At 32.6% G+C, this 26,697-nt stretch overlaps 2 protein-coding genes across 2 annotated transcripts; one reads left to right on the top strand and one right to left on the bottom strand.

Moving 5' to 3' along the window:
* Window positions 1-616: 616 nt before the first annotated feature.
* Window positions 617-4,263, bottom strand: LOC133180894 (swi5-dependent recombination DNA repair protein 1 homolog). Its single transcript, XM_061315339.1, has 4 exons — window positions 4,188-4,263; window positions 2,749-2,804; window positions 1,237-1,755; window positions 617-1,137 (listed from the first exon to the last, which is right to left on the bottom strand). Exons 2-4 carry the CDS (start codon window positions 2,791-2,793, stop codon window positions 940-942), a joined length of 762 nt encoding a protein of 253 aa, XP_061171323.1. The 5' UTR covers window positions 2,794-2,804; window positions 4,188-4,263; the 3' UTR covers window positions 617-939.
* A 690-nt stretch (window positions 4,264-4,953) lies between these two features.
* On the top strand, window positions 4,954-22,171 carry LOC133180892 (armadillo-like helical domain-containing protein 3). Its single transcript, XM_061315335.1, has 27 exons — window positions 4,954-5,035; window positions 6,161-6,287; window positions 7,582-7,638; window positions 8,025-8,090; window positions 8,198-8,278; window positions 9,007-9,114; window positions 9,269-9,361; window positions 9,705-9,779; window positions 10,054-10,140; window positions 10,267-10,323; window positions 10,610-10,653; window positions 10,855-10,915; window positions 11,561-11,607; window positions 11,880-11,955; window positions 13,613-13,694; window positions 13,853-13,957; window positions 15,052-15,110; window positions 15,218-15,283; window positions 17,315-17,384; window positions 18,164-18,224; window positions 18,329-18,417; window positions 19,124-19,209; window positions 19,371-19,497; window positions 19,609-19,684; window positions 19,854-19,932; window positions 20,025-20,141; window positions 20,353-22,171. Exons 2-27 carry the CDS (start codon window positions 6,162-6,164, stop codon window positions 20,440-20,442), a joined length of 2,085 nt encoding a protein of 694 aa, XP_061171319.1. The 5' UTR covers window positions 4,954-5,035; window position 6,161; the 3' UTR covers window positions 20,443-22,171.
* Window positions 22,172-26,697: the final 4,526 nt, after the last annotated feature.

The following is a 26,697-nucleotide window of genomic DNA, read 5'->3' as shown; positions in this document are numbered from 1 at the left end:
ATATACCTTACTGGAAGCTAATATTTGGTACACACATTGTTTATATGATAAAGTGTGTCATGACTTTGACCCAAGGCCATACTCACAGTTTCAAGGTCAATGGCAGAAAAAGTGTAAAATTTCATGACATGTCTTTAATTTTCTAATGGAGAAACATTGGATGTCCATATTTCACTCAAAGATCACTTAAGACCAGAGGATATGTGATTTTTTTAAACCAAGGTTATTTTAGCATGTTTAAAGTAAATTTACAAAATTGCAAATAGGCACTTTAAAAAAATTGCAGGAGAGGGTGGTAATTTTGTGAGCTCACTCACAGTACCTCTAGTGTTGACTTTTTCTTATGCATCTAGTTTATATTTTCTTTATTATATTCATCCTCAACAAAGTTTGGGGTGGGGGTATATATATGAATCATTTTGACTGTCATATTGTCTGATCTATAACTTTGTGTGGGAGGAAAAATTGAAGTTCAAAACTGACAGACACAAAGACTGTATATGGCCTTAATGTAAGTCAATGGGGTTATCATTTTGTGAGCTCACTCATAATATCTCTACTTTACCATTAAAATAAAAAAGATCACACTCAACATAAAATCAATTTTTAACATGACTCCCTAATTCATACTTTATATATAAAAACAGATCATAACAGAGTAACAAAAATAAATTTAAGTTATTTAACAAAAAGTAATTAACAAATATATCCATGAAACATCAACTTGGCTTTTGAGTACAAGTGTACACATGTCTTACAATTTCAGACATTACATATATATTTTGTTATCCTAAAAAAATATTCGGGGTTGAAATTTTATCATCAGCACATGTATCATAGTGAAGTGATTTGCAAACAATGTGAAAGTATAATTTGTGAGACATATGTTAAAAACTGTTAAAGTGTCTTAGTAACCAGTCTGTGACTCAAATGATTCAATTAACCATTTAAATCTGTACACTCAAATGATTGCTCCTCCTTATCATATCCAATCATCTTGTGATCAATACCAAGATGATCAATCAGTTCTGTGAGCTCAGGTCGAGGTTCTGGCATCAAATTCAGGAGGTCAACCAACCCCTCTTGACACACGCAGCGCCATTTCCTGATCAACTCTTCCATCTTCTCAAGGTCATGCTGCAGAGAACAGCAAATTGTCATTCTAGTTCATTATTCCAAGTAAACTCTTAATCTGTGTGCATGTTTGTATATAATATGTATATACATGTCACTTACCTTGTGTTGGTAAAATTGAACAAGCTTGAGTTTTCGTAGGACATCTTCTCTTTCTTTTATCATTGACTGAAGTTTACTTTTCTCTATAATTTTATTTTTTGAGTCCCTTTCATTACTTGTATCATCGGAGATGTTACCGTCACAGTTCTGATCCTTTGAGAAGTCTAATTTCTGTGGTTTAATGATGTTTAACACAGCACTATTATCCCCACTTTCAGAATCATGGCCACCAAGAATTCTCATGTTCTCATTGTCAGTAAAACTAGCACTCTTTGTAAAATGCACCTCTGACATCCTACATGAATTCACAGGATAACTTTGATCAACATGAGGACTGACAAGCATGTCTTTTTGTAATTCACAGCTTTCTTTTTCTTGAATTTCTCGGATTCCTGATTTATTAGATGACACCAGTGATGGTGGATTGAAGTGTGTTCGGCTGTGGGGGTTCTGTCCAGCCAAGGGAGAGGAGTGGTATCGTCCACATCGCTTTAATCGCTCCTTCAATCCAGAGCTCATCTGCAACAAGATGATGAGGATAGGTGAGGAATGTGATTTTGACAACTCAATTATGAAACAAGATGCCAGAAACATTATATGACCAACTTTGCTTCAACCTGAGGCCTGGCCCCAGGGCCATAAAACTTAGACAAGCTCACTTTTGATCTCAGTCTCACTTTTCCACTATATATTCCTTTTGTAAAAGTGAGACTGAGATCAAAAGTTAGCTCATCTAAGTTTTATGGCCCTGGCTCCTGATCCCCTGGACTCAATCATAATTTTAGTAAAGGGCTAGTTTTCATGATTATCATGCTGCAAGTCTACACCAAAAAATTTTCAAAGGTAAGATGAAATCTAAATATAGGAGTTCAGTTCCACTCAGAAAAAAATATACAGTAAAACATGCTAATAGTGAATACCACTTATAATGAGTTCACGCTTAGATCTAGGTGATTTTCATTCCCAGAGGTTTGACAATGTATTCTAAATATCTACAGATATAGCAAATTACATTTTAATTTTATAATGAAGCAAAATTGTTCCTTCCTGACACTTCTCTGTAAGCATGTTTTACTGTATAGTCAAACCTCGTTATCAAGAACTTAATGGGACCAAGATTAACTTGAGATAAATGAGGATTTTACATTTATAATGAAGTTTAAAAACATAAGAAAGGTGGTTGGGACTGACAACTCACTTCTACATCCCAATATCGGTGTTCAAAATAACAAAGTTCAACTGTTCTGGTACCAGATATTAAAACTAAACAATATTTAAATCAATGGAAAAAGTAATCAGGAAATAGTTATAGGAAATTTGTTAACATACAAATGAATGCACAGCTAAACAATGATTTATATACACAATCTGCAAACTCATACAGATCCTTACATGTATTAAAATGCTTTTTTTTTAATATGATTATTTTTTTTAACCTTTATGAATGTGTAATGATTAATATAGATCAAAATCTTTCATATACAAAGCAAGAAATAAGTCTTGTATAAATACCTGCAATGAGGGACATTGAGGTGTAGACTGCTGTTCTTCTGTCATAGTATCATCACCTAAAATTAAGCTCAGTTTTAGATTTTACTTTTCTTTTTCTGATTTCACTAATTAACCTGAATATTTCAATAATGATAAAATTAGAATTCAATGATCTTAAATTATCATACTTTACAGTGTTTACTGAATAATAAACCTCAATGGGGACCGACCCTCTGATAAGAGATAACTTTCCAAGTAAAAATCCTAATGATACTCATAGTTTTATCTTATCAGAGTTTAATAATTGAGACATCTGAGTAGTCAATTCAATCAAACCTGACATAATACAGAAACATTATCTTCTATTTCCTTTGCCTATACTTTTCAAATTGTTTTATTATATTTGATAAAAACATTTAAATCCAGTTTTAAAATCCTCACAAATTGAATAAGTTCTATCTTTTTATTGACCATTTTAAAAATGCTTTAATGTATAAAGTACCAAATGTAGAATTTTTATTACTTCTTTCCCCCATTGAAAAAAAATCAGCATCCGATTGTAGATTTTCAGCATGTAAAAAAAAAAAAAAGACGTCACAATCGCATTCGTTTACAAACAGCTCGGAGTTTCCCGAAAGTGACGGAGTTAGGGGGTTTGGCGATAATATTACTAAAACTAATGTTTAAGTTCTTTACTATATGTAGCAAACAAGAAACAAATCAAAAAATTAATTCAGAGAGTAAGGCAGGCTGTTTTCCGCTTATGGACAGAGGAATGCGGGTGGTTACATTCCCATTACTTGTTCGACCCGCGTGGTTTCGACAAGAATCCATGTTCGACCCGAATGGCTTCGGAACGAAGCAATTAATTAACAATTAATTGCTTCGGAACAAAATTAATTAACACTTTCACCAGTTTTACATTTTATTTTTTCGTCTACATTTTTTTTTATATTGACCACGTATATTTGTGTTAATTATCGTATGTAATTTAATTTGGAGAAACCTACATTAATGTTTAGATAGTGCATATGTGATCACGGTACATTTGAAGAAGTATTTGATTATTTTTTATGAAAAACTGTTCAAATATAATTCATTACTAAATCAAATTCATCAACATCCGCGATAGTAGAAAAAAAATGTTAGGAAACCTTCTCACTGCACGTTGACTACACATACGGAAACAACTACCTATTGACATGCACACCTCTGAAGCCATACAATATACAGTTTCCGAATATCCATTTGTTTACCGCACAGTGTATACCCCTGTACTCAGGTATTCACATGTAGGGATATATATTAGAGTAGGTCGAAACCACTTGGGTCGTAACCACGCGGGTCGAACACGGAACGTAACCACCCGACACCTGGACAGAGCAGAGTTTGGGTACTCGAGGATACTTGGTGCAATTATTCACATTTCAAGAGACTTTTATCATGAGGGTAGAATTTACCATATATATTTCTTTAACCAATAAAATATCAATGTATACAGAAATGATCTTTAAAGTACTCAAATCAGATTCCAGGGACAAAAAATGCTCAATCTACCACTAATGAAGTTTGACTTTGGCGCATAAATCGCTGTTTATTATAAACGTTTTTAAAATATTGCAAAAAATCTTGCTATCAAAACATTTCATTCACCCCTATTTAAATGCGTCTATTAACCCAAAGGGACCCTAATTGACAAAAACATGGTAAAATAATCATTTTTCTTTATTTCATTTCCAAGGGAATAAAATATTAATAGAAAGTTCATTTTAATATTTCCTAGGAAATTAATTTATTATTATTTTTTAATTTAAATGAAGTGACCGTTGAAAAAAAAAGTCCAGGTCAAAATTAAGATACAATTTATGAACATCTATACGTGCAAACAACATCTAAATTCTATATGATTATATGTAAAGAAAACTACTTTATTTTTAGAGGAAACACGAATATCCCGAAAAATCATTGTATAATATGAGTTTAAAAAGTGTTTCAATCTCGGCTCCCTTTGAGTCTTTTTGGGTAAATGGACACACTCCACATTTGGATAGCTTTTATCCGGAAATCTTTATGATGCTTTAAAAAAACTTTAATGAAATTTTGATTGCGCTGTTATTTAGTTTATAATCAAAAATAATATCCTCTTGATCAAGTTATTTTTTACAATTATTTTTTTTAGAAGACATTGTATCAGTGTATTGCAGATTCCTTCCAGATGATTTTGTTCGTTATATTTTAACAGTACCGGAAGTTGCAGATGATGCAGGATTAGTCTGTTAACTCTATTTCAACGTACCAATAAAATTACGTATGTAAATTTATTGAATTGTTAAAACGATTTAGTATTTAGAAAGCTAAGGCTTTACTGAGCATGTTCTTGATATTTTTCTTTGGATAAATGATCCAGGCCCATCATAATTTTCAAGATTGTTTGAACTTAATGTAAGAATCTTCCCCAGACCACAGGGACTTGCAGCCTTGCTTACGGATGTAAAGAAATATATATATATATATATATATATATATATATATATATATATATATATATATATATATATATATATATATATATATATCATATACCAACAACCAAAACAACACTTGTAGTGTATAATTTTTTTTGATAAATATTTTTATACTGTTGGAGCAAGCCCCTGTACATGCTGTAGAAGAAAATAATTTTGCAATGAGTGCTTAAAAGATTGTGCAATTGTAATGTTGCATGTTTTAATTTTTTTGCAGTTTGGCACAGGTACTTGGGTCTTGGTTTATAAATATCTATGTACCTTATTGATATGTGAAAAAAAAATAATAATAAAGGTATGCAGGCTCTGTAATGGTGTCTGCTCAATTGAACTCACTTGTAAGTTGTTTACATGGCTTGTTCTTTGAAAATAATGTTGCACCTACTGATCTTTATGCACCGGATGTCTCGTAACATTGATTACTCATTATCAAAACCCTTCACATCTTGCAAATAATTCCTAACACATGATTTTTTAACACTTTTAAACTTTTCTTTAATTTGCGCAGAACTACATGAACAAAGTGCAAATACTAAAACCCGATTCAAAATGACGAATTCCGGCCATTCAGACAGTTCTAAATTTTAGGGGCATTCTGGGAAAATTAAATATAACATGAATTATCTCAGAACTGTTTTTAATTTTTTCGGAAACTGTCAAACATTTTGGCAATTTTTTTTTCTGAGAAAAAAGAGGAACTTTTTAAGTACCCTGGTACCAAAGTCCATAGATATTTTGTGACAGCATCTTGTGCATTGAAAATGTACCACATAGGGGAAAAAAATTTCAGTAGACTTAATAGCTTTCACAAAAATTGAAAGATAACCAGGAAATAGTGATAATTTATTCACTGTGTGTGAAGTTTTAGTTCTTTTTTTAATTGATTTTTTTTTTCTTTTCTAATTTAGTATGAATCAAGAAGCAGGCACAGATCTGAAACGCACACATGGACATGCAGTATTGTTACGAAAAAGCTCATCAAGTAAAATGGCTCTTAAGGAAAAAGTTGTCCAAATATATGAATCTTTCTTCCAGGTTCATTTATATTTTAAATTCTTTCTTTACAGTACAATTCGTTTTTTATCATACCGGTTTTATATCATACTTCTTTTTTTATCATAGATATCTGAAACACAAAACCATTTCTTAATAATTCATTATAAATTTCGTCTGTTATTATCATAGGTAAAAGTATACACTTCGCTTACTATAATAGAAAATTTCCGTCCGTAATATTTTTTCACACCTTTTCACTCTTGGGACAATCAACAAAACAAAAAATGACACCTATCTACACCTGTGGTTCATGCACTGTCGCTTGTCTATACACAATGGCTTGATTTTCACTTTGAAATTTGCCGATAGTGAAAGACTGGGGAGATTAGTCACACTTCAGTGCACTTACCTGAGCGATTGGCAGGGAGTCTGTTTATTTCATGAAGTACATGACAGGATAACACGGACTTTTTTTTTCATAACTTATTTTCTTCTTAAGTTAATCCTGAATTGTACGTTCGTAATAAATACGTTTTAACAAATGTGTTGAAACTAAATTTAGTGTCAATATTAACCCAAGCTTTCTTACGCTTGGTGTCTGGATCAATGTTCATAGTTAATTACATTTACAAAACTACCCGATTAATTAAGAAATAATTAAGTGAAATTAACTCTTTCACCAGTCTGTCCAAGCGGCTTTGAATGCATATGCTCATCAGTGTATCAATTAATTTTACTTATACGGCGACATTAAGTGTAAATAGGTAATTTTTTTATGTCTACTTTGGATGAATAAAAGAAACAATTTGAATGCATGCTTTGTTGCTGTGTTCATTTATTTAATATGTGACCAAAAAAAAAAAAAAGAAACGAGACGAAACATTGGTAATTTGAATTGACCATAAATTGAAAATGAAAGTAGATCAAAATAAACAAGATGGATGCCAAGGGATCTAGAAGATTGAGTTTGAAGAGTATTAAGCTTTATTTAAGTGAATTTATTTATACTAAAAAGTTGAAACAGTGAGTAAATATTGTGAAATAATATGTCAGTTAACTTGTATTTCAAATAAACCTAAAAAAATCGAAAATATATGTAACGTAAGATGTACAATACATCCAATAATTTACACAAACGTTGTATCATCAGCCGTCCGACATGAATTTCAGCCGACTATGGTTATTATAAAAGTCGCTTATTATAAAGTTTTGGCCTGACAAATAAACTATGATAATAAACGAATTGTACTGTACTTATATATTTTAAATGTTTGAAAGACAATTAAAGACATAGATTTGATCTAATAGAAAATATAAACTTTGTGTTTATCAGGGTGAAGACCCTTCAGTGGGAAATCCTAACTTTTGGGACGAGTTTTTCTTGCTCAGGGTAAGGTTATCAATTACATGATTATGATTTGTAACCTTAAAAAACTGCTCAGTTATATGATTTGTAGTCTTAAAAAACTTCTCAGTCTATTAAATATATATATATATATATATATATATATATATATATATATATATATATATATATATATATATATATATATATACACACAAATTAGTTCAAATTCATTCTAGTATTTGTACATTAATAAGAATTATTTCAAATTGAAATTGATATATTCATACAGATAACTTCCTGTTCAGTTTGTTTTTGCATTATCTTTAAGAACACTCATGACTATATAATTTTAAAAAAAAATTGAATTCATTTTTTGCAATGCTTTTGTAGACATGTTTTGAACTTATGCTTCTATTCTCAATTCATAGCCAAATATTCCATTCATCGAGGGGGAATTTGATAAAGTCAGTGGCGAGGGCCTTATGATGTTGAAGGTATGGAACCTCTGAAATACATTCTATGTTGTAAAAGTTCTAAAAGGTCAATTTCACCTGTGAGAAGTATTCTAATTAAATGTTATAATTGTGTTATTTACTTTTAGGACAATTTAAACACCCTGTTTTACAAAGCAGTAGAATCTTTGAAGGAAGATAATGTCATCAGAGTTGTCAATGCCATTTATGTAAGTACAATCATCAATTTAAAGGACTATATTCTGTTATGACCAACATTTGCCATCAGAGTTGTCAATGCCATTTATGTAAGTACAATCATCAATTTAAAGGACTATATTCTGTTATGACCAATATTTGCCCCAAAAGTCAAACTTTGGTGGAGAAATCTACAATCATGTTCTAAAGCGGGAATGTCCACAGACTTGAAAGCAGTACCCATTTACATCAGCCATTATATCATTTGCTAGATATGACATCAAGAAGATGACATAAATTCAAATTTCAGTGGTTTTGAGGGAAAAAAGTATATTTTACATTGATATTTTGATTAAAAGTCAAATACAGGTCTGCCCCAGCTCAATTTTTTGATATAATGTGTAGAATTATGATATCAATGAAATATGTGTATATTGTTCTGGGGCATGCTTGGGCTTGGTAAATTCTATACTCAAAATTGAACAAATTTTGTCCATTTTGTCCTCTTTCTTGAAAATAACAGAAAATCCAAATAGTTTGTGACATCACAGAAAAATAAACTATTCAAAAACTACAAGTATGATTATTTTTGTCAATTATGATTTTTGATACAATATATACAATTGTGTATATTTTTAGAGATTTTCAAAATTTGGCTTTTATGGGGGCAAAAATATGCTTTTACTGTATATAGTTCTTTGGTTTTGTTTACAAAATTTTGACTATTTCAAAGCATTCTTTTTTTTTTTTTGAATTTCAGACAATGTCAGCATTAGTTCGTGGAATATACAGGAAGAATTTCGGAGGTTTTGGCTTTGATGTTATAAATATCTTGATTGGCTTTGATGCCGCAGAAACAGTCATGCAGGTTATTTACACTTTTTAGCTTCATTTTTATTAAAGAAACTGTAAAAAAAAAAATCCATTTTTTTATATACTTGGGTGAATTTAGGGTATGTAATAATCTATTAAGACAATCTTTTTGATATTAGAAATGTTAGTTTTTACTTTGTTATTAACAGGAAATGGTCGAAAATTTGAATCACATTCTGAATGGAGAGTACCCAACTGCAATAAAACAGCAAGTTCTCAAATTCATCATGGTTTTAGCCACAGTAAGACCTCAGTTTATGTAATTTAACCATGTCAAGACATCATAAAGATGTATACATTATTTATGAAATAGATACCCCTTCTTTGACCATTTGTATGGACGTAGTGATACATAGGGATACACGTTTGTCATAGCAATAGAAATGAATACTAGGAATTTGGGAATATTCGGAATGTATGGCTCTGTTCATATTTTTTATTAACATTTTGCAAAATTCTCTGGTTTTGATGATGTAAATGGTACATATCAGAAAGTAAACATGCAGGTGTTTGTTCCTTTAATTGTATTTTCTGAGTGTCCATGCAATATTTGCTGATATTAAATTCCATTACTTTATTTTGCAGGCTTGTGACAACATCAGTCAGAATACCCTCCTGGAGTACCTTATGATCAACAGTGTGTTTGAATCTATCATCCAGGTACAGAATGACCAAGGATTTTATTTACAATATATAATCCATGTATAGAATGACCAGGGATTTTATTTTTTATCATCCAGGCATAGAACATCCAAGGGTTCATTTGTATATTTGTTTTTGAGACTATGTCTGGCAAAGATTACATTTTTTTAAAGACTAGTAATAACCAAAGTAATACATGTATGTAGACATTGTTTAGAAAAATATGAATCTGATTTCAACTGTGTATCTGTTGTTATACATATGACTGGGTGATGTGAGTTAGTTTGTGTAGATTCTAGGTAATGTTGACCTGAGACTGGTACTAGGGGCTGATGCTGTCCAGGTTCTCACTCTCTTAGTGCAGTACAGAAAATACGAGGTAAATATTAATCTTATACTCTGAACTGCTACTTAAAACTGGAATATATTGTGTGCAAAGGATTGAATGTGTGTTACAATATAAGCAGATATATTTTTTAACCCTTTTAAATTTCATTACTTTCAGTCTGCGAATCCATATATTGTGAAATTGTCTATATTGGATGATGAGTTGGCTTTAACAGTGAGTTCAAATTACAGTGTTAAAAAAATACTTTTTATGCAACTAAATGTGCTAACCTGAGTTTTACTTATTAATTGTTCCTAAGAAGGAAAATTGGAGGGGGGGGGGGGGGGGGTATAAAAGCTTTTTTTATCTTTTCATTAATCTTCAAAAATCAGGCCAGATGTAATTTGAAAACCAAAAATAGGTGGGAAAAAGTTAAGCTGGAGATTAAAAAATTTTATGCAGTTTTCTTTTATACCTATGAAATGATTTTTTTTTATCTCATCACTTTTAAATTTTGTAGGGATATGCCCAGGTTGTTCTAGGGGCTTTGTCAGACTTTAACAGGTAACGAACACTCATAGTACTTATTTTCTAACCAACAGTTTATTTTGTATCATACAAATTCATGTTTCTCTTGATTAATGCATGTGATATGTATGCAAAGGTATAATCTTAATTACCATACATGGCAAATATCATACCAAGTTCCGGCCTTTATAATCTCCTACTGATACCATACCTACAAGACTTGATACTATTTTTCAGGGAGTATCAGTGCCGCAGCACTGAGGCACAGGCGGGATGGTTCTCTGCTTTTGCCAGTATGGTAAGTTGTCTTAGTTTGTAGTTTAATCTCTAGTCTATAAGCAATGAATCCAAGATACCTTGCTCTACTTTGAGTCAGAGGGTCTACATGCCTTTGCGTAACAAGTCGGAGGCATGTGTCACGCATTGAGTGCATGTCTTCTCCAGTCATCATACAGTAGAACCAGAAGGTATCATTAAATCATTTAGTGGTTCCGTCTTTGTTATAAAGGTTTTATTTTGTGTGTTTTAATAATCTTGGAAAATTTAAATATAAATGCCATAAGATAGTATTTTTATCATAAATATTATATTTTGACACAAGTTCATGCTAACATTATACTGATACATTGACCATTAAAATTATTGTATCAATTACTGAAATTATTTAGAATCAAGAAGAAAAAATTTTGAGTTTAGAACGGATTTTTTTTACTTCATGAATCAAGTATTTCATCAAATAATCTTTGGACACAATTTTTTTTATCTCAATTTGGCAGCTCAACGTAATCTTACCATTAGTACTTCTTGTTTGGAAAATCTGAGTTTCTATACAGATATCAAAATCTGTTTCTGATGAAAAATTTAGAAGATTGTTATACTTTAAAGTGATTTATGTAATATGAAGGGAAATAACTCTAAAATATATATTTCTTGAACATTTTAGGTTGGCAATATGTTTGTACCTGACGAGAAACATGTATCAGCAGTGAGGTAAATTAATAAGCAAGCATCATTTTTTTCATTAGCTATGATTTATACTTTGATTAACACACCTGAAGTTACAGCTGTTGTTTGAATTCATGTATGGGGCATTTTCTGTGAGTTCAGATCAAGTGTTAAATTTTGACATATGTCTGTTGACAGGTATATCATTGAAACCCCAAACTCTATATGATTTAGTAATCAGCATAATTAATTCTAAAAAGAAATGGATTATATCTTTATTGCAATATCAAATAAATTTATTTATTTATTCTTTGCAGAGCAAATGATTTGGTGCTATTGGCTTTATACGAGGCCATCCATTTAAACAGAAATTTTATCACCGCCTTAACACATGTAAGTTTGGAAAATTATTATACAATTTATACTCATTAAAAAGATCAAAAGTACTTTAATAATTAATGTAATTAATAAAGCAAATGTAAGGTGACCCAGAATTTGCAACTATCGTCATGATTTGTTGTGAGGGAGAAATGAAGTCAGCAAAAATTTTGGTACTACATGTCGGTCCCTTGTTGCAAATTAAATATTTTGAATCATTTCATAAAGTAAAGATGTTTTTCACAATTTTTACTGTTAAAATTCATTGTACAATGTATTTGTACAGTCAAACCTGGTTATCTTGAACTTAATGGAACCAAGAAAAAACTTTGATATATACGAGGGTTGTCCCAGAAAAACGCGAACTTTTTCAATATTTTTCGTTTCACTAATATTTTAAAGATAAAAATGGCATACACCATAACCAACATTTTTTACATAATTCACAGAAATTTCAATAAAATATCTCTATAAAAAACATTTTCATTTCTGATAAGCAAATCATTCAAATAGCTCCTGGTGCAACATCGACGACGTCAAAACGTAGCTCATGGAGTTTTTGAATTTGTTAGAAATCGTGCGTCTTTAAAATTTCGTTCGAAGCAAATATTCGATACTGCATTGGATTTTTTTTAGTCACAGAGTTCTCCATTTCACACGCATACTACAGTTAAGAATAAATCAAGGAATTAATTCTTTTAATAGACAATTTCTGAACCCCGATCATAGACTTATAATTGTTAACAGCGGTCTCCACGAATGACGTCCAGCTCTAGACTTTCCAGTTTGTCGTCATTTTTGTTGGTCTACCAAACACTTCTTCCATCGGATAACCAGTCCATCCATCTTTGAACCTCTTTTACTATGTATAAACCAGTGTTCCATATATGTATTTTTGTTGTTCCTTCGTTCCTTTTCCCTATTAACAGGTGTCATACCCTGCTCCACACAGTACTGAGTGATAATTTGGTGTTCCGTGTTATCACCCGACGTCGCCGTTTTTGACAATATCTAACTAATATTGTTTGGAAATATAACGTCATATTTTTGTTATTTATGATGTCAAAGTATTCATTTTTTTACACACGAGTATTCTAGATCGTACAGTTTCTATGAATGCAATTTTTGTCACATTATATTTCCGTATAGCCTGGTAATAAAGAAAACATTGATGGCAATGCTAATTTTGAGTCAAGAAATTGCCTTGAGCAAACCACCGATAATTAACACACTTTAAATGCTGTTTCTAAATGTATATAACATTCCAACCTTATGGTATTTGGTCAAAATGGCGAAAATATCATTTCCCAACATTGTGCCAAAAATGAATAATTTTGGTAAGGTAGTTTATGAAATATTTAAAAAGTTCGCGTTTTTCTGGGACAACCCTCGTATGAGGATTCGAGACATCGAGGTTAAGATACATAAAAAGAAAACTTGGTTGAAACCTCGAATTCACTTTGACATATCTATGTTATTCAAGATATCAACACTTGAGATATCTAAGATCAACTTTTTTTCATTTCAGATACAGATTATTCTTGATAAAGTATTTGGCCTTTTACTGTTTGAAGTGTATTTCAAAATATCTTTAATATTGCAAATAAAACAGAGAAAAACTATTATATATATTTTGCTATATGTAAGATGGATTTAATTTTTGTTTAACCAGACCCATACGCCATCAACACCTACCACTCCCCCCTCTTCCCCGACAGTGCCTATGTCCAATCCTCTCAATGACCCGGCTCCTGGTAAGTTGTTGATGCAAGATTCACTGTGATTCACTATTAAATGTATATGAAATATACACTGTAGTGTATAAAGCAATTATCTGCTTTAGTACTCAAGGGAAAAATATGAAGATTGAAAATATTTCTTTCTTTTCTTCTTTTTTCTAATACCTATGTAGCCCTGCAAAATTTAGACAAAGCCCTTTTGGAGCAGTCAAGTCATCCTACAAATCTGCTGGTGACATTTTTAGAGTACAGTTCTATAGTAATGCAGGATACAAAAGGTAGGCAAGTTTCAGAAAATGGTTGTTAATAAAATTCTCACATCTTACATTTTTATGACGTCGAGCTCTTGGAGCTCGAATGTCATCTAGCGATCGGCCAAGTGAAATCGCCAAGGGATGTACGCGACCAAATGTGTCAGTGGATGCATCCGCAATAGAAAATAGCAATAGCTATAAACCAATTTCTTTTAAAACGCTCACAATGAATAATTATAGCTTGAAAATGAAATTGCATCAATTGTATCTACAATTAATTCTTTTACAAAACAACGATATTATGTTTTATTTTCACACAATAAAAACGTGATGGTTGTTGCGGATGAATTTCTACAGAAAGGTGCGTCGAATGACATGAATAACATTTTGGAACGATAACCGTGGAACACAAACAACCCAACAGGCGGTAAAATAATTTACAAAATTACATAAACACGAATACTATAAGACTGAAAAGATTGAATTTGTTAATCTTAGCTTTACTTTTACAATCTTCTGACCAACTTTATCCTAAAAACCGATGATGTTGACCAGTATTACTGTATTTCTCTATTTCCTCCATTTCCCAGTATACCGTATACCACGCCCGATCGTAACTCGATCGTAATTGTAACAGAACAGTCTTGGTTGTAGTTTAGATGCAATCACTAATACAACGCTTTGACATTGGCAATTAGAAAAAATATTATATAAATTTATGAAATCCTTCATAGTTCTTCAACTGACTGAAAAGAATTTAGCATGAAACACATGTTCGACGGTGTCTGGTCAATTCGAACCCTGCTCCATTCGGACCATGACATAAGGCCCCAGACTGTAATTGTGATATTTTGTTTAAAACTATTTTTTTTTATTACTTCTCCTGAGTCACTCACTTGACTTATTGCTATCTTCAAATTCAAAATGATCTTTTGAAATTGTTTTTCTTCTTCGACGTCATTGAAGCCTTTCAGGCTTTTGATTAACTATTCTAGTTTTATATCATGGCTATTTGTAAATCAGTTGAATATATGAATAAGAGGGGAAAATGTCTTGAATACATGAATTAAAGAAAAATACAAATTGCCATACAAATTAATTGAAACTCTTTTTTTCAGATGAAACAAGGCATAGTAATGCCAAACTTTGTCTAGTCATATTAACATGCATTGCAGAGGTGAGGGAGACAAAGTGAAATTCCTGTAATTTTCTGTAAAGTTATTGTTCCAGTAATTATTCCAGTGACGTGTACTCTAATCATTTAAATTTTTTCTTAAATTTTAGGATCAGTATGCCAACTCCCTTATGCATGATGTCAACATAAACTTCCGAGTCAAACTACACAGAATGGTTTGTATTTTGTTTTGAAATATTTAATGATAAATCTGTGGGATTAATACGCTCTCAGTAGTCACCTGGGAATGCCTAGGAAAGAAATATTGTATTGTAGATCAAGAGTGAGAAGATAAAAAAAACAAGATGTGTTTGTGAAACACTGATGCCCCCGTATGGCAGCTTATGTCGAAGGTTAAAGTTTCTCAAATGCAAGTCAAAATCCAGGCCAAAAGATAAAAAATGTTGATACCCAAAGAAAGATCTTGTCTCGAGGAAAACACCTGTGAAATTTGAAAGACCTAGATACAACTGTTCAAAAATTATGGCGAAGGTTAAAGTTTTTTGAATAAAAGTCAAACGTCAAGGTCAAGGTCAAAGTGGTTGGTATCCAAAGGAAGATCTTGTCACAAGGATTACATATGTGAAGTATGAAAGCCCTAGCACCAACCATTCAAAAGTTATGGCCAAGGTTAAAGTTTTTTCAAAAGTAGGTCAAACTCCTAGGTCAAGGTCAAAGGGTCAAAGTGGTTGGTATCCAAAGGAAGGTCTTGTCACAAGGATTACATATGTGAAGTATGAAAGCCCTAGCACCAACCATTCAAAAGTTATGGCCAAGGTTAAAGTTTTTCAAAAGTAGGTCAAACTCCTATGTCAAGGTCAAAAGGTCAAAGTCGTTGGTATTCAAAGGAAGGTCTTGTCACAAGGATTACATATGTGAAGTATGAAAGCCCTAGCTCCAACCATTCAAAAGTTATGGCCAAGGTTAAAGTTTTTCAAAAGTAGGTCAAACTCCTAGGTCAAGGTCAAAAGGGTCAAAGTGGTTGATATCCAGAGGAAGGTCTTGTCACAAAGAATACACATGTGAAGTTTGAAACCCTAAGCACCAACTGTTCAAAAGTTATGGCCAAGGTTAAAGTTTTTCAAAAGTAGGTCAAAGTCCAAGGTCAAAAGGTCAAAGTTGTTGGTATCAAAAAGAAGGCCTTGTCACAAAGAATACACATGTGAAGTTTGAAACCCCAAGCTCCAACTGTTCAGAAGTTATGGCCAAGGTTAAAGTCTCATAAAATTTTGCAAAAGTGGGTCAAACTCCAAGGTCAAGGTCAAAAGGTCAAATATGATGGTACCCAAAGAAAGGTCTTGTCACAAGGAATACACATGTGAAATATGAAAGTCATAGCTCCAACCAATCAAAAGTTATGGGCAAGGTTAAAGTTGACAACAGACAGACAGACAAACAGACAAACAAACAGACAAACAGATAAACAGACAAACAGACAGACAGGACAAAAACAATATACCCCCGGGATCTTTCGATCCGGGGGCATAAAAATGAATTATTATGCCCCTATTCAAAGAAGGGAGGGCATATTGCTTTGCTGCTGTTTGTCGGTCTGTTGGTTCACCAACAGTTTCCATTCATTTTATTTGCAGAGATTGCACATACTGAAATGAAATTTGGTATACAGATTTATCATAAGAATATCTAGGTCAGGTTCTGTTTTGGATACGATCAAGCAATTTTTGACAGAGTTATGCACTTTGGACCTAGAAAAATTCCAATTATTTTCAGTTTCCGTTCATTTTCTTTAACCCTTTCTAATTGTCTCTGCAGACCAATAAACTCGCTTGTTGTGAATTTGTTGTTGGTTGGCATAAAATTCACAAGCAAGTTTATTTGTAGAAAGGGTAAGGGGATGGATAAAATATACAGATTGGTTATAGAATATGTCTAGAATTAGGGAGTGAAAGGTAGTTGATTGACCAATGATGGAAAGGGGCGAAATACATCCCCGAAGTTCACAGAAAATCTTGTGCCGTAAATTGCACCATATTTGCATTACAGGATCTGTAGCATTATGGTCAAAGACTAAAATATAAAACCATAACCCTACAGTTCTGCAGCTAATAATATATGATATTTTTTGCAACCAATGAGACATCAAAAGTGAATGTTTGGATTAAGAGTTGATAGTATATGCAGCCAATAAACCATTGGGAAGTGACTGTTGTGATTGAAAATTTATAATGTTTGTTCTTTATTTGCAGCCAATGAGACATCGGAAAGTGAAAGTAGAAAAAGATACCCCTTCTCGCCCCCTTGTTTGTGCTCTTTTAGGTAATAACAATTAAAACTAATGCTAAGGTTCTTGTACAATTGTAAAGTATTGTCAAATCACATATTTAAAACACTATTTGGTATCAGTGATAACATCCTTTAAAGGGAATATTGACAACTACCCTCACTCATCTCGAAAATCTTAAGCAGATTTAAATTCTAATGAATCAATTTCGACCTCTTTATCAAAATTTTCCCGAACTTTTTCATAGACCTCTGGCTTTTCCCTCAATTCTTTAACACTCGGAACTCAAGAGTTACACACTAGGTGTCATTTTTGCATCACTTCCATAATTTCTACTTTGACATTTTCAAATCTTTTAACGTTTTTCACATTTGACGATGAATACTCGGATTATTGTGGAATGCCTGGGCAATTAAATAGCACGATTAAAGACAAAAATGTCTACCGAAACAAGATATAATGACATATTTTGGTGACATGTAGTAGGTATATGATATTTTAGGCCCAATATCCAAGAGGGGTCCAGTGTTAACAAATGGAAGTGACTTACCTTCTCTATTTTATAATTCCGCGGGTATGATTTTTTTAGTAAAATGTTAATTCTGCGTTATTTTTTGGATTTTGCATATGGAATACATTGTAAATGTGTACTAGAAGAAAGGTTTATGAAAAAAAGATATAAAAATATTTTTTGACCCAGGGGTATATTCGGGGGGGGGGGGGGGGGGGGGGGGGGTTCCTGTCCACAAGTACCTGTGGATGTTTTAAGATAAAGATCAACTCTACATTTTAGAAATGATTCTGATTATTTCAGATTTAATGGTTGAATTTATAATGAGCCATATGATGAAATCCTTCCCTTTGGAGTTGTATAAGTAAGTGTTCCATTGGAGAATTTTCTGATATTTGCATGAAGTCATCTATAGCTCACCAAAAGTTTTCTTGTTTTGTACCCTGTGTAAATTTTTATTTGTTGAAGTCGATGTTTGGGAATCACACAGCGGGTCCTGTGTTACCAGAAGAAGTGTCGAGTTCGGCTCCAGTATCCATGGAAAGAACTTTGGACCGGTAAGTCTCCAAGAGCTCCATTATTTCTCATTTATGTACTGCATTGCATACTTTTAAGTTTATTTAAGTATATAATAGGAATCTGTAGAGGTTGTAAGGTGATAAAGTAATTTAAATGTTTAATCCCTTCCCCTGCCCCCTTTACATATGATTACAGATGATCACAAGAATTTGACTGTTTTCAGCATGCAGACTTCATATTTACTCTACAGTTAAAAGAGACAGTATAAGATATTTGGAGATCATTTGCTTCAAAGCTCATGGTCAAAATGTAATGTTCATTGATACATTGTATAAGCACTTTGAAAGGGCCCTGTATGACTTTTGTCAGTGTTGTTATTATACTCCCTGCTTGAAAAGCGGGAGGTATATAATGGTGGGGGTGTCCATCCATCTGTACATCTTTCCGTACATCTGTAACATTTGGGGATACCCATCTCTTATCCTCAACTCCTATACCACTGGATAAAATTTAATGGGACTTTCACAGAATCTTTATTACATAGTGCCATTTTTTATGTTCTGATCTGACAGATATTTGAGGTTTCCTGTAGCAAAATATGGACTGTGCCATTATACTCATAAGAGGATGGGGGGGACTCATTTTTTGAGCTCAGTGTTCACAGTACTTCTAGTTTCAAATGTGTTTTACAATGATGCCATGGTAAAGTTTTATAAGGAAGCTGACTGCCTTTTCCTGTTGCAGCTCTGATCAATCTTCTGAAGTACCTGTTGTCCAATGAGTCCAATCTCCTCAAGAAGCATAATAATATTTTCCATTTGTCCTCAAAGGTATGTGAATTAAAAGTAAATTGTTGGACTTTGATTTGTTATTAGAATTTTTATTTCTTAAGGTTTGCTTTTTTGAAACTGTATATCCATGTGTAATGCTCTTTATGAAAGAAGTTAGTATTTAGGAAGCATTAATTTGATTTGTAAGCATGCACATTTAGATTGTGAATATTTTCAACTTATTCATCACCTATGGTGACACCTTCCTGCCAAATCCTAACAGCTATGATGAACTGTATTACGAGATTATCAGAATGCACCAAGTTTTTGACAACCTCTACTCAATGGGTAAGAAATTTCTATCAAAAGTTTAGTGTTTTATGAAAGTGAATTGCTGATTTTTTTTTTTTACAATATTGTTCCAGTTAACACAGATATTAAAATTTACTTTTTGTATAGCTCTGAGGTACACTACAAGTGATGGAGAGAGCAAAGAGTCAGCGGCCAGATTAACCAATCATCTTGTCAATATCAAGTTAGTTAGGAGGACTAAGCATTCTGTATATGTAATGCTAAATAAATGATATGGCTTTCATTGGAATAATTTTATTTCTTTATGAAACTTTTGATTTTACAGTGTGATAAAGAGTAATAAAGTTACAGATCATGTTTATTCTGAATGTTTCTACATTTCACTTTGACAGGGCCATCATCAATCATTTTTCTCCTAAAGTGGACTCCTGGGCAGCTGCCAATCAGCTCTCCTCCCTTACAGAGGAACAGGTATCTGTATAAAACAAAAATGAAACTCACAGACCACATGATTGAATGACCTTTAACCCTATCTCTTATTCCCAATCTCTTATTTCCTGTAGGTTCTGGATGTAGTGAGAGCAAACTACGACAGTCTGACATTAAAGTTACAGGATAGTTTGGATCAGTATGAGAGATATTCAGAAAAACCAAGGGAAAGTGCTTTCTTCACCACTCTGGTATGTTTCAAAGAATTTTTACTGCCTCAGTATTCAAATAATGAAAATACATCCCACAAGAACCAAAAAAAGTCATATACACTTCACTGTTATATATTTTGGTTTCAATCATTTCAAAGAATTCTTTGTTAACAAAATCATATACATGTGCATATACATATGTAATGTATTGACAATATATAGATATATAGTTTTCAACTGAACTTTACAGGTACGTTCCGTCGTGTCAGATGTGCGGAAAAGTGTCAGTAATCTGGCTCAGTATCATCACCAGGTGTTACAAAGTGTAGCTGAGATGTAAACAGGTTGATTTGTTAGACTTCTATATAATAGAGCTGTGTATTTAAATATCAACCGATTGATACAATTTGAAACCAAGAGTGTACAGATTATTTATTTTATAGAACTTGTGAAAAATCCTACAGGTGTGAGGCAAATTTCTACTTTTTCACAAGTTTTTACCTTTATTTTCAGCTTTAGAATTTTCATCTGAAAAAGTATCTAAACATGTACAATGCACATGTATGTATATTCATTATTTTATAAACTTGTGATAAAAAAGGCAGGTTGGAGGGGCACTGTCAGAAATCCAAGAAAATTGAGTGCTTCTTTTGAAATAGTGAGAGGATTAATATACATACACATGTACATGTATGTACATTTATTCAATAGTATTCACAACTTGTTACCTGTCTTCAGTCATTGATGCATTTGTCAGCTTAATGCCAGCACACTATATATATAGAAAGGAGAGATATACATTATTTTATGAACACCTTTTGTGATTATTAATGACTACACCAAGTACAGAATTGTATTCTGCAATTGCATGAAAAATCCGAATAAGGCAAAATGTGTAAAGTACAGGTTTGGTACTCACATTTAGACAGGTGTTTGGTAAAGGATTTGTTTTGTATATTACATGTACCAAAGGGCTTTCAGCACTGGGTGTTTTCTGTCTATTGTATGATAGCTATGTGTACATTATATGGGTAAAAAACATTTATTTTACTGTATAATTTTTAGCTCACCTCAACGAAGTAGGGGGAGCTTATGTAATACCCTCGGCGTCAGCATCCCAGGTTAAAGTTTTTGGAGCAGATTTCTTTTCAAGTACTTCTATGCCCTATGTCAATCAGATGCTTCTAGTATGTTTCATTGTACTAGTCAAGGTTTCAGATACTGCAATTTCAGTTAAAAATGACCAGGTTAACATTTTTGGAGCAGGTTAAAGTTTTTGGAGCAGATCTCATTTCCAAGTAACTATAAGACTCATATTGACCAAACTTGCATGAATGATACATCTAAGGATGTACACTACTGGACTTGCTTCAGATGCTGGATCTGACTATATTTTCCAGTTGAGTGACAGGTTAAAGTTTTTGAAGCAGGTCCATTGCCAAGAAACTATAAGGCCTATCTGAACCAAACATGCATGGATGATGCATCAAGGGATGATCACTTTCAAACTTGCTTCGGATGCTGGATTTGACACATTTTCTGGATGAGTGAGTAGTTTAAAGTTTTTAGATAAGTCCATTCCCAAGTAATTGCAAGCCCTATCAGATCAAAATTGCATAAATGTTACATCTAGGGATGCACACTAGTAGATAATTAGTTTATTATGGGACTTTGCCTTACTTAACATTCATTGAGGTGAGCTCTGTAATCTCAGATTACCTATGTTTTAAGGGTATGGTAGCAACTTGTTTTTTGTTGGTTTTTTTTTTTTTTTTTAATAAAAACTCTAAACTTTAAGTTGTTACAGATCTTCAGAAGGTAGTGGCATGCTTCTCTCTTAATCTTTGTACATACAGATGAAATCTATGTTTCCAATGCTTTTTTCTGTGGGGTCCATGAACTATATTTTAAAATGTGTACAACTTACTTTAATGCATGTAGGATCGCATTGCTATGTATGCCATTGTGGTGTAGACAATAAGAAGAAGAAGTTGCATGTATTTGACAACATGTACATTTATTTATGTTGTAAAATAAACTTATGCAATAAACTGATAATGTTAAACTCAGTGCAGTGCACAATTTATGTTATTTCAAAAAGGATCAATTGAATGGCAATGGATGCAGATATGTTTCTCAGAAAAAGAGAAATAGGATGATCAGAGATCATTAAAATAATTAATCTGGTAATAAGCAACAACTCAGAATGTAGATCTACATGTATTTACTTGCCTGTGTGTGCCAGTGCTAACCACACACTATCATTATCACCAAACTTAACAATATTATAGTGTAACTTAAAGTGCTGTATTCACATAACATAGAGTAGCATAGTCCCCATACCAGCAGCATCTCTTGGTCTGTTACATTAATTTACAAATTTAACTCTACCCACAATTTATATGTATTTAAAAGTTGTAAACCAAACAGCAATTTCTTTTATTTGAGAAGTGGTGTAAAACAGATGTGGACACTCAAAAATTCCACTTTTAGAAAAGGAGATGGATGAACAAGGCATAGCTTCAGATATGTAAAAATAATATTCAATTTGTGAATTAAGTGTTTAGGGTAAAGTTCTTCTTATTGAAATTTATGAAAGTATGAAAACCAACACTTTTCTGAGAAAAAGAATTCTGTTATTAAAAAATGATGTGATACTTGCAGGGTTTGAACCCTAGCAATAAAAATCCTGAGTATTATTTTCCTTTGAGACCAACACGCTTAACACTACGCTACAGAACTCTTGATGGATAGTGGCATTTAAGGTCAGACAACACGTTCCTCAAAAATAGATAATTTTTCCCAAGAATTTGATATTGAAGTTCTCTTTCCTTAAGAAACTTCCTCACAAAAAATTAGGGTACATTACCAGGCATTTGTGCAAGATTGAAGAGGATGGTATTTCCTATATAATTTTACATAAAATTAATTGAACTGCTTGTATCACCATTTTTGGTTCCTATATTTTTCCAAATATTTTAAAAACGGTTTAGAAATCGGAAGATAATAATAAACAAAAAGGTTTTTGTATATTAGAGAGATACAAAATCAGATATTTGAGGAATGTGTTGTTAGATCTTAAATCATGTTTGTGATATGACCCTTGACCAAATGGACTTCAAGTATTTCTCAGAAATATGCAAATGTTGTGTCAAAAAGTGTATTTTTAAGGTATAGTTGGTCTTTGCTCCATGTTTTGTTAACCAAAATATGTACATTTTTACAAAAACTCTCAGGACAACTTTCAAAAAAATGGAGCAAAGACCCACTCATATCGAAAAATTGTGTTAAAGTATGAGAAAATGATCTTTTTTGCCCTCTTTAGTGTGTGTATGCCATTTCATAGGGAAATAATTTCAATCTTTGTGAGGTTTTTGCAAATTGTGCATATTTTTCGTAAAGTTTACTTTAATGTTAGATGAAATGTCAAAGAAAATTTTGTCATAATTGAGATTTAATTTTTCACCTTTATGTTTGTCATGCTATAGGCATTTCACTCACCTTGTTGTTCGCCCATCTTCTTTGAAATCACAAAATTTTACCAAAATTATTATCACCAAAAAAAAAGACTTTTCAACAATTTATACAACCATTCCCCACAATAAATTAAAGTCCAGGCTTTTTGCCATCATTGACAGCTGCTTTTTCAATAACAAGAGGCCCAAGGACTTTGAATCGCTCTTCTGATGAACTGTACAACCTATCACTTCTATTTGAAGCCTCTAAGTATCCTGTATATTTAGAAAAACCCTTGAAATTCCAAAGGTAGGTCATCATGACCTACATTTTAGATGAAACACTCTGAGAATCCAAGATGATTCTAAGCCAATTAGTACCTGAGAGTTGGTCATGGTGACCTACTAATCACTTGTCATTCTCTGAGGACCCAAGATGCATCAACTAAGTTTGATGATTCTAAGCCAATTAATACCTAAAATATTTTTAAAATTATAACCGAAAAATTTCAAAAGTAGGTCACAGTGACTTACTTTTCAGATGACATACTTTGAGGACCAAAGATGCATCAACTGACAAAATAAGATGTTTCTAAGCCAAGAGGTACCTGATATATTTAAATAAAGCCATAAAATTTCAAAAATAGGTCACAGTGACCTCCTTTTCAGTCGACTAACTTTGCGGACCCAAGATGCATATACTGACAAAGTTTGAAGATTCTAAGCCAATTAGTACCTGAAATATTTAATTAAAGCCATAAATTTTCAAAAGTAGGTCATGGTGACCTACTTTTCAGTTGACCTACTGGGAGGACCCAAGATAGATCAACTGAAAAATTTTGATGATTCTAAGCCAAATAGTACCCGAAAAATATTAAATACAGCCTTAAAATTTTAAAAGGAGTTCAGGGTGACCTACTCCAAGGACCCAAGATGCATCAACTGACAAATTTTAATGATTCTAAGCCAAATAGTACCTGAAAAATATTAAATACAGCCATAAAATTTCAAAAGTAGGTCAGGGTGACCTACTTTTCAGTTGTCATACTCCAAGGACCCAAGATGCATCAACTGACAAAGTTTGATGATTCTAAGCCAATTAGTACCTGAAATATTTATTTATAGTCATATAAATTGAAAAGTAGGTCACGGGTGACCTTCTTTTCAGTTGACCTTTTTTGAGGACCCAAGATGCATCAACTTACAAAGTTTTATGATCATAGGCCTTAAAATGTCCAAATTATGCCTCTAAAATGCTTTGAAATCGAATGCCTGCAGAGTTCATAAAGTAGGTCACTGTGACCTATGTTTTATGGCCCCAAGATGCATCATCTTACAAGATTTAATGATTCTAAACCTCCCAGTATTTGAATTAATGACCTTAATTGTTTTGAAAAAGATTAACCATAAATTCAAAAAGTAGGTCAAGTTGACCTACTTTTTAGTCAACATAGTCCGAGGACCCAAGATACATCAACTGACAAAGTTTGATGATCATAGGCCTAAAATTGTTCAAAATATGCCTCTAAATCATTTTGAAAAAGAATGGCTGCAAAATTTAAAAAGTAGGTCACCATGACCTACTTTTGAGTCAACATGATATGAGGTCCTTAGATGTATCAATTGACAAGATTTGATGATCCTAGTCCATAAAGTAAGCAAAATATCAACATTTTAATAAAATGTAATTTTTGGTCAACTTTGGAGTGACCTTGAGACCACGCCCTTTGCCCCAGGGTAAATCCCCGTGCAAATTTTAATCTACAACATATCCTCATCCTTTTGTGTAAGTTTGGTGATAATCTGCACAGTGGTTCTTGAGAAGATTTTTTAGCAACCAGTACTTTTGTTTCTTTTTTCCTAATTATCTCCCCTTGTTTAAGGGTCACAACCCTAGTTTTACATGTAGTATAAACAGGAGCCCTTGAGCCAAGGATACCCCATGACAAATTTGACAATAATTGGCCAAGGGGTTCTCCAGTTATGGCCCATATTCTAAAAAGTTTATGCACACGGCACAAACGGCCATAGCATTAGCTCTTTGAGCCTTTGGCTCAGAAGAGTTAAAAATGGAACTCATAAATTTACTTACCCTGTGATTGGTCATTTGCAGAATTTAATATTTTGTTAAAAACACTATGATTGTACAAACAAGTACTCTGAAGTTGATATTAAAAAGATGCTTGAGTTTCTGATTGAAAATATCTATGTAGTTTTTGGAGATCAGGTTTTCAAACAATCTATCGGAATTCCCATAGGTACCAATTGCGCCCCATTATTTGCAGACCTATTTTTGTATTCATATGAAGCAGATTTTATTCAAAATCTGATACATGAGAAGAACAAAACACTTGCTGTAGCTTTCAACTCGACATTTAGATATATTCACAACTTATTATCAATTAATAATAATTACTTCCATTCACATGTTGACTGATATATCCCAGTGAGCTTGAAATAAAAGATACCACAGAGTCTGACACATCTGTGTCATATTTGGATATTTTACTAGAAAAAGACATTAATGGTAACCTAACAATAATTGAAGCTTTATGATAAACGTGATGACTTCAACCTCCCTTACTTATGTAGCAATGTACCCTTAACACCTGCATATGGGGTTTATGTCTTTCAGTTGATCATGCTCTGTGTACGATCAATTTCTAAAACAAGGAAAGCTATTGACAAACAAGTTGATGAAACAAAAATATCAACAGTCTTCTTTAAAGTCGTCATTTTGCAAGTTTTATGGTCGATACAATGACCTTGTAAGCAAATATAATTTATCATTAAGTCAAATGCTGACTGATGTTTTTCATACTAATTGTTAGGCCATTATTTACAAACTGAATTGTCTACAGATTTTTCCATTTTCTTCCCCCGATCATGACACGGAGTACACGGCAGGTGTGAACGGTCAGCAGAGATGCCCACTCCTCCATGGCACCTGATCCACCTCTGATGTTTAAGAGGTCCGTGTTTGCTCTGCTTCTGATTTGTATTGTTTGAATGGACTTATGAGCTTGAATACTGTTCATTATCTCCATATTTCAGTCTGTGGAAAGGAAATCAAAATTACATAAATGATTTTAATGTGCATTGTATGATTTTCATCAATGATCCCAAAAAATGTCATTTCT

Source organism: Saccostrea echinata, unplaced genomic scaffold (genome assembly GCF_033153115.1).
Source record: "Saccostrea echinata isolate AGI-Se365-2 ecotype Australia unplaced genomic scaffold, CSIRO_AGI_Sech_v1 ptg000008l, whole genome shotgun sequence".
Classification (NCBI taxonomy): Eukaryota; Metazoa; Mollusca; class Bivalvia; order Ostreida; family Ostreidae; genus Saccostrea; species Saccostrea echinata.
This window is presented reverse-complemented; position numbering and strand designations above follow the sequence as displayed.

What these genes read in the sequence shown, in the direction of transcription:
- LOC133180892 (XM_061315335.1), top strand. Translation starts at nt 6,162, where the DNA reads ATGAATCAAGAAGCAGGCACAGATCTGAAACGCACACATGGACATGCA. An exon ending in GAGTTGTCAATGCCATTTAT is followed by an intron (nt 8,279 to 9,006) that starts GTAAGTACAATC and finishes TTTGAATTTCAG; the next exon opens with ACAATGTCAGCATTAGTTCG. An exon ending in AAACATGTATCAGCAGTGAG is followed by an intron (nt 11,608 to 11,879) that starts GTAAATTAATAA and finishes TATTCTTTGCAG; the next exon opens with AGCAAATGATTTGGTGCTAT.
- LOC133180894 (XM_061315339.1), bottom strand. Translation starts at nt 2,793, where the DNA reads ATGACAGAAGAACAGCAGTCTACACCTCAATGTCCCTCATTGCAG. An exon ending in CTCAATGTCCCTCATTGCAG is followed by an intron (nt 1,756 to 2,748) that starts GTATTTATACAA and finishes ATCTTGTTGCAG; the next exon opens with ATGAGCTCTGGATTGAAGGA. An exon ending in TTCAATTTTACCAACACAAG is followed by an intron (nt 1,138 to 1,236) that starts GTAAGTGACATG and finishes TGTTCTCTGCAG; the next exon opens with CATGACCTTGAGAAGATGGA.